Source organism: Argentina anserina, chromosome 3 (genome assembly GCF_933775445.1).
Source record: "Argentina anserina chromosome 3, drPotAnse1.1, whole genome shotgun sequence".
Taxonomy (NCBI): domain Eukaryota; kingdom Viridiplantae; phylum Streptophyta; class Magnoliopsida; order Rosales; family Rosaceae; genus Argentina; species Argentina anserina.
The window spans coordinates 3,216,151-3,226,222 of record NC_065874.1 but is presented as its reverse complement, the minus strand read 5'-3'; the positions used below and the strand labels follow the sequence as shown (position 1 = coordinate 3,226,222).

General features: G+C 37.3%; 1 protein-coding gene across 3 annotated transcripts; it reads left to right on the top strand.

Annotated features, from left to right (window-relative positions):
- The first annotated feature begins 2,603 nt into the window (after nucleotides 1-2,603).
- On the top strand, nucleotides 2,604-8,999 carry LOC126786133 (protein SCAR3). 3 transcript variants are annotated; one of them, XM_050511859.1, is made up of 9 exons: nucleotides 2,604-3,049; nucleotides 4,239-4,402; nucleotides 4,635-4,758; nucleotides 4,875-5,007; nucleotides 5,211-5,278; nucleotides 5,403-7,902; nucleotides 8,021-8,116; nucleotides 8,465-8,575; nucleotides 8,667-8,999. In XM_050511859.1, exons 1-9 carry the CDS (start codon nucleotides 2,895-2,897, stop codon nucleotides 8,721-8,723), a joined length of 3,408 nt encoding a protein of 1,135 aa, XP_050367816.1. In that variant the 5' UTR covers nucleotides 2,604-2,894; the 3' UTR covers nucleotides 8,724-8,999. The 3 variants fall into 3 exon arrangements, with proteins under 3 accessions (XP_050367816.1, XP_050367817.1, XP_050367818.1); XM_050511860.1 differs by having other exon boundaries at nucleotides 2,607-3,049; nucleotides 8,024-8,116; XM_050511861.1 differs by lacking the exon at nucleotides 2,604-3,049 and having other exon boundaries at nucleotides 4,262-4,402; nucleotides 4,624-4,758.
- Nucleotides 9,000-10,072: the final 1,073 nt, after the last annotated feature.

Here is a 10,072-nt window from a genome sequence, read left to right as displayed (position 1 = left end):
TCCTGACTAACCTCTCTCTCAATTTTTTGGTCGCACTAATTCAAATATAGATGTTAACGGGGATTTTAAGCGTTAATTCAAACTTATCCTTGACTCAAATACCTGGTTGTGGGTTTGCCACGTCACAGAGGTGAATATCCACCCTGTGAACTGAAGAATTTTCGCTTAACGATATCATCAGACATTCTCTCCCATCATATACACACAGGGTTTGCTTTCTGCTTCATATATATACTTCTTCCTATTTCTGCATGAGCTAGCTAGATTTCACCATATTCTAGTTGTAGAATTGTAGTCTGCACTGCAGACGTACTCTGCTAGCTAGCTAGGTGGCGGCAGAGCCAAAGTAGTGGCGTGGAAGCCCCGCCACGAAACCGCTGTTATTGTTGGTGGCAGCGCATGCAGTGGTTGCACACTAAACTGAATGTTTAAATAACGATTTAGTAGTTCAATGGCATGCAATAATAGCCTCCTTCTACATTTTAGGTATGACTTGCCATTCATTAAAACTGGGGATCCCAGATTTGCATATACTGCGATAATCTTTAAAGAGATGAATTACCACTTTGATTATTGAACCCTACTAGTTGGTATTATTGTTCAGTTTTCTTGGGGTGAAGTGAAGACTAACTAAGATTCTTGACTGTTGATCTAATTGAGGTCAATTCTTCACCAAATTTTAAGATGGAGCGAGTCAACCCTACTCACTGAGAGAATATGGGGACCTTCGTATTTGTTATGCTATTGCACATATATTATTTGGACTCGAATCTTAGTGACATAGCCTTTCTTTTCCTTTTGGTCTGAAGTTCTTGGCCTCTTTAGCTACATGTTTCTAATTATTGGGTATTTTCCTTATGAAAAATACAGTCTGTAACGATCATTTATTAAAGTCATCATATCACTAATATTTTAGGGTAATAAGAACAAAGGGTTAGGTTGATCATAATAATGGAAAATGATGCATGAGAAAGGTACTGAAGTGAAAAACTTGGTAGTTCATTAATTAATTTCACGATCGTATAATCAATAATTTGCTGAGCATACAATCAACATTTATAATATATCATTGTCTTTCATTTATCTATATCTACTTCCAATCACAGAATCTTATTCCCAAACAAGAAGATACAAATACCACAAGGACCCATAACTATTCCACTTTTGCCCATCAATATTCTGGAAATATCATTGACTCTCATATCCTCATTGATAATACTTGAAATAATATAAAAATGCTAGATGTTGAAATGATAAAAAAAAACTGATTTGATTCATCATGTATCACATTTCATGACCGAAATCATCTAATTTCTCTTCTACATATTATTTTTGCAAAACTAGATAACATGTGTAATTGTTTTAACTTTCTACGTGTCAAAACAAAACTAAAAAAGAAGAAGCTATTTTTCATTAGGGATATAGAAATGAGAAATTATTAGGGGATTCTCAAACTACCACGTGTTTAATTGAAGTTCAAGACAACCTAAATCGTCGTCCACGTGACGTTTCACTAATTCTAATACGTTTCATTCGTTTGTAAGTTTACTCATTTTAATCCCCTTTAAAGCCAATAAAACCTTCGCTTGCATCGATTTATAGTCACCCGGTAATCCGGAACTACGAATAATTTCTTGATATCAATTAGAAAAATTATTAATGTATCCGGTACATGTATAGTCTACGTAGCATATTTATTTAATGTTATTGATTCATTTTTACTATTTTGTTTCTGATTAGTTACTCATATTTTAAATAATTTTCTCTAATTTCACCGCGTGTAGGCCTGGAACCGGAATCGAAAAAGAAAAAACGAACCGGAATCGAATCGTATCGCAAATATCAGGTCGGTTTCCAACTTTTTACCGTTCTAAAAGTTTACTGTAATATATATTTATCTCAAAGCCTTAAATAATAACCATATAAAATATAAAATTCAAAATGTAAATACATAATGTCAACAACTTCTTTAGTACAATTATCCAATGATGAATAATTAGCATACTCAATTATTTCAAAAAGAATTGAGAGAGAGAGAGAGAGAGACTGCAAACCTAGGATAATTTGGATTATAGGGAGTAACAAAATAATAGAGGAAGTCAAGGCGTAAGGCAAAGCGAATAGGTTTTTTTTTAGTTTATATATTGATTAGTATGAGTCTAAGAAGTAAAGAAAAGAAAGTGATGAGTGATGCGGCGATGAAAGATGTTTCTTTTAGGGGTTTTCTTATATAATTGTGAATACTCGGTTCTAACGGTTCCAAAATAATTTTCAAAAAAAGGAACCGGAATCGGATCGAATCGGTTGTTTCGGTGCGGGATTTTAGGATTAGTAATTTTTTTTTGAATCGAATCGAATCGACCATTTTAGTGCGGTTCTGACGGTTCTAAACGGTTCTCGCGTCTAAAGTCTCAGGCCTAATCACGTGCATGTTTACTACACCATGAAATAATATAAATGGTTGAGTATATCACATGACACTGGGTACACAGAATAACTAAACACCTAATACATTTTCCTTAAATTTGGGTACTTCTAGGACACCAAAGTAATTTTATGCAAACCCAAGTGCAATCCAAGTAAATAGAAACCAGCCCCCTGACAATGATTTTCCATTTTGCAAGGAATGGCTTGCAGAGTTGGCAATGTCCCCTCATTTTTTTCTCTTCTTCTTCTCATTCTCATCCCAAACACTCACACACACAGTGAGTCCCTCTCAGCAGTTAAGCAACTTCAATCACCCCACCTACTCTTTCTTCCATTCATTCCTTCATTCAATGCCTGCAGCACTTGTTTCATCTTAAAGCTCTCACCTTTGTCTCACCCAAGTCATTAAATTCAATCAAATTTCAATCTTTCTGCTCAGAAATTAAAAACTCAGATAGAAGAAGAAGATGCCTCTGGTGAGGTTTCAGGTGAAGAGTGAGTATAGCCTTGGTCAGCCTCAGCTTTACAAAGAGGCTAACAGAGAAGATCCCAAGGCTGTTCTTGACGGCGTCGCCGTCGCCGGCCTGGTCGGGATCTTGCGTCAGTTGGGTGATCTTGCCGAGTATGTCTTTCACTACCCTTTTCAAGTTTCTTGCTTTTTCCTTTGTGTTTTTGCTACTTGTATTTGGGTTTAGCTCATTCAACGTCTGCATTTTACCGTTGAAAGTTTGGTTTTTTATTTTTTTGGTTTGGGAGTTTTGTAAATTTTGATTCTGTTGTTGAAGTTAAATGCAATTTGTGGTTTTTGGAGCTGTCCAAATTGGGGTTTGAATATTTTGATTCATGAAAGATTGATTTTTTTTTTGAATTATGTGATTGGGAGTTGAATATCTGGTATGCTTATGAATGAGAAATGAGTTAGGAAGAGGAAAATGTGCAGGGTATTTGTTTTAGTGTTGTAGTGTTGGATCTTCATAGCAGCTGTGACTCTTATAAGTGTAGGTAACATGTTGTAGATAAAAGATCTTGAAATTGAAGTGTTTCATGTAGTATGCAGTATGCACTTTCAATGGTAGTTGACATGAAAGAGCTCTGGATCCTGTATCTGTAGGTTGAGTTGATTTAGGTGTTGTCATCTTAGAATATGTTAAGTGAAAGCTACACCTATTCAGTAGGTATAGTATTGGAGAACTACTAGATTTCGTGGTAGTTTCTGTCTTTAAAGTAGAAGCCTTTAGGATGGTCATATTGGCCGTTTAGGGACCATTCATGCTGCAAGATGGAGTTGCAGTATCAATTAGAGTACTGGTTAGAAACTTAAGTTAGATTGAAACAATAGCAATATAACTTTGCAGGAAATGTTTCAGGTTTAGTGACATTCTAACATGGCCAAAAAGTTTCGTCCGCAAGGTACTTCAAAGATTAACTTGGCTTGTCTTTTGGCTGGAAATTAATGTTGAATGTGCTTAGGGAGAGGCCCTCAAGTTGGGGCACATGCCAAACCTTGTAACTGGTTTCCCTACTTTGTCAAATAGTGCCTACTGCAGTCTTACACTAATAAAATGTTGAGACATAAAGCATGATCATCCTCTTATTATGAGTAGAGACTGTAGAGTGGGTCTCTTGTTTCGGTGACCAAGTCTGAAACATAACTCATAATAAATATAATGATTATTCGTTAAATAATTTTTATTCCTAAGAGCTTAAATTGTTACAATATACGTGAAAAGTTACTTCTTCTTGTAACAACTGTTTATTATACAATATTGGCATAAAACAGTATTGACTAACAAATCACTATCCATATGTAGATTTGCAGCAGAGGTTTTTCATGGCTTGCAAGAACAAGTGACTACTACAGCTTCTAGAAGCCATAAGCTGATGGTTCGCGTGCAACACATTGAAGCTGCACTTCCTCCCCTTGAGAAGGCTGTACTTGCTCAAACAAGCCACATACATTTTGCATACACAGCTGGTATGGTCCTTGTACCTCATCTGTAAGGTGTTTGCTTTAGTATTGTGTTTCATAATGATTTGGCATGGCATTTATACTTAAGCTTTTTAGTCTATTGCTGGGAGTATGTGTGGTATTTAAGTAACTACTCTTTGTTGTATTTTCATTACCGTGAAGATGGTCTTGTCTGCTCCTTATGCTATTATATATATCCTGTCAAGTAAATCATTAATAGATAGCAGTTGCTTTGCAGGTTTAGAGTGGCATCCACGCATTCGAAGTGAAAGACATCATTTCATCTACAATGACTTGCCTCGCTTTATCATGGATTCATACGAAGAATGTAGTGATCCTCCGCGTTTGCATTTGCTTGACAAGTATGATATATTCTTTTCTTTACATATTTTTTTATTAAGCATAGTCAAGTTATGAAGTTTAAATCTGTTTTCTGACCATTGCATACTTACATGATTGAACCTTCACTGTCATTCAGATTTGATACTGGTGGTCCAGGTTCTTGTTTAAAGAGATATTCAGATCCAACATTTTTCAAAAGAACATCGGTTGTCCCTGATGAAGCAACTGCTGAAAAACTCCAAAGAGATGGAAAGGCTCACAGAAGCAAGGTATACAAAATTGCTTTGGATTCAGCTAAAAAGTGTCATCATTAGAGGGCTCACAGATAAAATTCATTGTCCTGATCCTGCTGTGTAATAACCATGATTGTAGTTCTCATGTTTCTGCTATTGAATTTTATAATTTGTTATTGGGTTGTTAATTTAAGTACCTCAAGATTATTTCCTGTCTAATTAAATGTTGCTATGGACAGAAAAAGAAAGGATCACAGAACAATGGAGATGTATCACGTCCTGCATCGATATCTAATCACAGTAGCAGGTATCCTACAGATTCATAGTTTTATACTCACATACAAATGTGTATATTCATAAGATAAAATGCTTCTTATGGTTCCGTCTTTGATTTACTGGAACTAAAATACTCATGCTGTATGACTGTGCAGAAGGCAACCTATTTCTTCTAATGTGAATGGGCGAAGCTCACCTTCACGAACTATCTCCTCAACTGACATGGCGGCAGTAAAGTCTGACCTGGGAAACAATTCTAATTCTTTTAGTTCAAGAACTGATTTGGGATATAATGAGTATGTTGCACATTCAAGTTCCTCCCTGCAAGCCAAACAAGAAGAATACAAGGAATCCCCTAGTTCTGAATCGGTGCTTCGTAATGATACTTTTGAATGTGTTTTGCGTGATGGTGAAACTGTGTTTGTAGATGGAAACTCTCCTGCAAGTTCATTGCAGGACCAAGTTACCTCTGGTTCCTCTTGTGGTAAATGGGATGAGAAGGCAGAAATAGTAGATCCTACTGGTCAACAGATGTATTTGGATGAAACTACAGAAATGCTCCCTACAATGGACGAGTTGGATGCACATGAAGGGAGAGCTGATAACAGTAGGAGTATCCAGCAAAATGATTTCCTCTTTGATGGCGAAAACATTTTGGAGCCGACCTCGAGTGGGAACCAAATTGATGAAATTGATAGTGGGCCAGATGAACCAGACACTTTCATGGATGCGCTCAATACCATCGAATCAGAATCTGATAATGATCTTGATTGTCAAACAAAACGAGAAGTAAAACCTGTCCCGACTTTTGTCAACAAGGAAGGACCGGATGGAATCCAGGAGATCACCACGGATTGTGTAAATCCTCATACTCCAAGGTTTGAAACTCAGAGGGCAACATCTCACACTTTCCCCAAGAGAGAAATGCCAGTGGATCTACCAAGCTTGGCATCACTAGAGAGCACTGTCCCTGAGCAGAACCCTCAAGTAGGCGTGGAACCATCTAACTCAAACTACTATGTAGGCTCTGATCGAACTGAGATTATTGATGATTCAAGGTCAGAAACTGTTGTTTGTGATTCAGCACCCTCTAGCTCTGGAACTACTACTGTGCAAGATAAGATCATAAGCAGTTTGCATGAGCTTCAAGACTCTCCTGCTGACATTTCCAGGAGTAATTCACTAAATTTTTGGACTAATGGTGGCATGAATGAGTCGCAAGACTCTCCTGCTGACATCTCCAGGAGTAATTCAATAAATTTCTGGACTAATGGTGGTATGTTAGGGCTTGAGCCATCAAAACCTCCTGATTTCTCCATGGCAAGTCCTGTGAATCCTGCTAGCAAAAGTACAGCTGAGACAAATGGTATCTCAAATTATGCTTACAAGGTTATAGTAGATGAGAATGAAATGGAACCAAGCATGCTGACTATGGATGATCGATGTAATGATAAAGGTCAAGGGGATGACATCTCATCAGAGAAAATATCTAATGGAGTTTCACCTGTGGATTTGTGTACAAAGCTTGGAAATATTGGTGATTCTAATAAGAGCAATGGATTTGACCATGTCTTGGAGGATGGTTGGAGAAAAACCAACACATTGGAACCTGAAATTGTGTTACCAGTTGCTCCATATGCTAAATCTGCTTCTAATGACTTAAATCAAGAGAACAGTGAGAACTCTTCTCTGGTTTTTGGTCTTGGTCGTAGGTTACTTGAGAATGGTTTTGGTAGAAATGTATCGTTTGACAAGTTTGAGCCTGCTAGGTACATGTATGCTGATGAATTGGAGCAGAAAAGTGAACACCAGAGATTAGTGTACCAATCATATCCTGGGACAGCCTTCCAAGAGCAGTCTGAAGATGGATTTGCAGCTCATTCATCTCCTTCATCACCGCCACTTGAACATATGAAGATATCTTTCCAACCCATTAATGGAAATGAAACATCCAAACTAAAATTGAAGTTGTCTGATGGAAATCAAAGCCATGGAAGCGTGAGAGACATGTTTCAGTCATTCCAGTTGATCCCAGAACCTGCTGTCCCTCTGCATGAATTTGGTTCTGATTCTGACGATGACACTTTCTGTCGATCATCTCCTTACATATCTGATGACTGTGTTAGCCATCAGTCTGAGTTCAATTCTGAACAATGGGAGTCTAGTGCAACTCCAGACAGAGACAACCATGAAAGTTATAATGCCTTACGTGGAATCTCATCAGTGGAACATATATCCAGCTCTCCAGAACTAGGGGAAATAGCCAGCAATGCCATTTATAGTGATGGTGGGATCAAAAGCATTTACTCTGAGAATGGTCTGGTACAGTATCTCTCTGATCCTTTATTTGATCTTGCAAGTTTAGACGCTTTCAAACCTGTACTTCTGCAAGAACCAAAAGATGATTCTGCACTAATGGATGCCCATGGCCTGAGATGTCCTGCGGAATCTACACCAGGACCACCACCTCTCCCTCCAGTGGAATGGTGTCTTTCAAAGCCTCAGTTCAATGCTACAGAAGAAATTCGAGATGTATCTGAAGGTTTTAAACATGTACCTAATACAGACCCCTTGGGGTCTATCACCTTCCAGCAACCGCCATTAAAGCAGCAAGAAGTGAACGAAGAGCTTGTTTGTATTGAACCAAAGATCACGGTACTGTCTAACTTTACTCCTATCCTACTTGTTCAAGTTCTAAAAGTTACAAAAGAATAAGAATAGTGTGGTACCAAATTTTGCAAAAGAACATATAATCAAATACTTCTTGTGGCAGCAGAACCAGCAGGTGAATGAACACCAAAAATCTGATCAGGCTCTAAACAGCAAAGAGATAGATGAGAATGACTTCTTACAACAAATCAGAGCACGGGTTAGTCTGCCATCGCTCTTGTCATTTGGCCATTTCCTAAATCCTAAAGTTCACTTGTCTTCTTTTCAAAGTGTTTATTTTATGTGTAAAATGTGCCTATGTAGATTATGAATGCCCGGTTAACTGGAACAGATCTATTGCTCTGGATCCATAAAAGATTTTGTATTCGTTGAGCATTTCTATGGTTGTTCATTGCCATTGTCGATTAGTAGACTAACACTAATGTTTTAATCAGTGCTTCACTTTTTCAATTGTGATAAGTACCCTATTGTGACCTTGCAAGCTATTTACAATAGATAATAAACTATACTATTGCTCATTTGTGCCAATCTGCCGTTTACTCTCCAGTCAGTCAACCTGAGACGCACAGTGACAGCGAAGCCAATGACTACTACACCAGGACCTGCTACTCATGTCAAAGTCACTGCAATTCTGGAGAAAGCAAATGCTATCCGCCAGGTTCCCCTTTGCCCTTTCCTTTACTTACATTTCTGTCATTCCCTTGACATGTATTGTGCAGTAAAATTTACAATTTAATGTAACTTCTCAGGCTGTTGGAAGCGATGATGGGGATGATGATGATGACGATACCTGGAGTGACACTTGATCTGACCATGCATCTTATGCCAAACCATGAGAATAATCTCTTGTGGTCAGAGTGCACAAAGTCGGCAGGCTGTGTTACATATTATGTTAATAATTTCAGTTTCTTCATGTAATTAATCGTAGGGCTAATCTTGTAGTCCCCTTTGTAGTAATTTTGATTGAATCCTTTCGGTAGAAAGATGAGATGAGTTGTAGGGTTGAGTATGATTGAACATCCACACACTGGAGGCAAGCATTTATATAAAATGCCATGATGCCAGAATATATTTTTGCTGTTCCTTGAGCACTGGTTTGTTGATATGTTCTTCAAGCTTGGTCTGTCAACACGTAAATCAGAAGTTCAGAACACACGCATTAAAACGGAATGTGTCACTGCATGCAATTTGATTGTGTCATTCGCTTGGTAACTAAGAATCATGGAGAAAACACCTGGCGTTCATATGGATATATAATATTAATAAAGTCTAGTTGATCGACACCAAACTCCTTAAGAAACTTGAAACTAGGATATTCTGCATGCAGGCTAATCAAATGTAAGAGAAATGTGAAATTTAAGTACGAATATATACATGTTTGCTGTATATCCTTTACATCATACATATACAAATACACGAAGATGAAGTATGAAAAACTTTTTGTGAGAAATTTCAAGTCATATTCAAAATGCAAAGCATAATTCCGTTTCTAAGTCATCAGAATATAGAAATTGATAGACTTCCCGTGCCAATTGCTCGCTTTTTCCCTTGTTCTGTCTTGTTCTTTTCTTTAAGTCTCTAATCTTATCAATAATCTATCTCTGCAACTTGTGGAATTTTATTAATCTTGTTTTGAGCTGGCATTGCAAAGCTTCCAACCGGCGACCGATTAGATTAAGAAACTTAATACTTAATTAACACATAGATTAATGAGTAAAGAAGAAAAGGAAGACTTTCTTTTTCATTTGATTAGAACAACTTGATAACCAAAACCATGACAGCAGGTACTTAATTAGTACTTACAACTTTCCAACTCCACCCAAAATCAGATCTTCTGTAAGAGATATCATCCAATTAAGGATGTGATTAGGGTGTATGGGATACCAATGACACATATAAACCACTGGATTCACTCATAAGTAATCGAAACATTAATAAGATCAACAGCTCCTAAGAAAGTTGTGCTGATCTTTTGTTCTATATATTCACTGGGAAAGAAGACGGGTTGTTTTTAAATGAAGGTTCCCCAACAATGAAAAAGATGCACCCAGATTACTGTGTTCTTTACAAATCCATTACGCTTCTTAATTAAAGGGGACTGGGAAAGCATCAAAGAAAAATGCATGCATTTCCAAGTAAAAGATAACCATGATAT

What these genes read in the sequence shown, in the direction of transcription:
- LOC126786133 (XM_050511859.1), top strand. Translation starts at nt 2,895, where the DNA reads ATGCCTCTGGTGAGGTTTCAGGTGAAGAGTGAGTATAGCCTTGGTCAG. An exon ending in CAGTTGGGTGATCTTGCCGA is followed by an intron (nt 3,050 to 4,238) that starts GTATGTCTTTCA and finishes ATCCATATGTAG; the next exon opens with ATTTGCAGCAGAGGTTTTTC. An exon ending in GTATTGAACCAAAGATCACG is followed by an intron (nt 7,903 to 8,020) that starts GTACTGTCTAAC and finishes TTCTTGTGGCAG; the next exon opens with CAGAACCAGCAGGTGAATGA.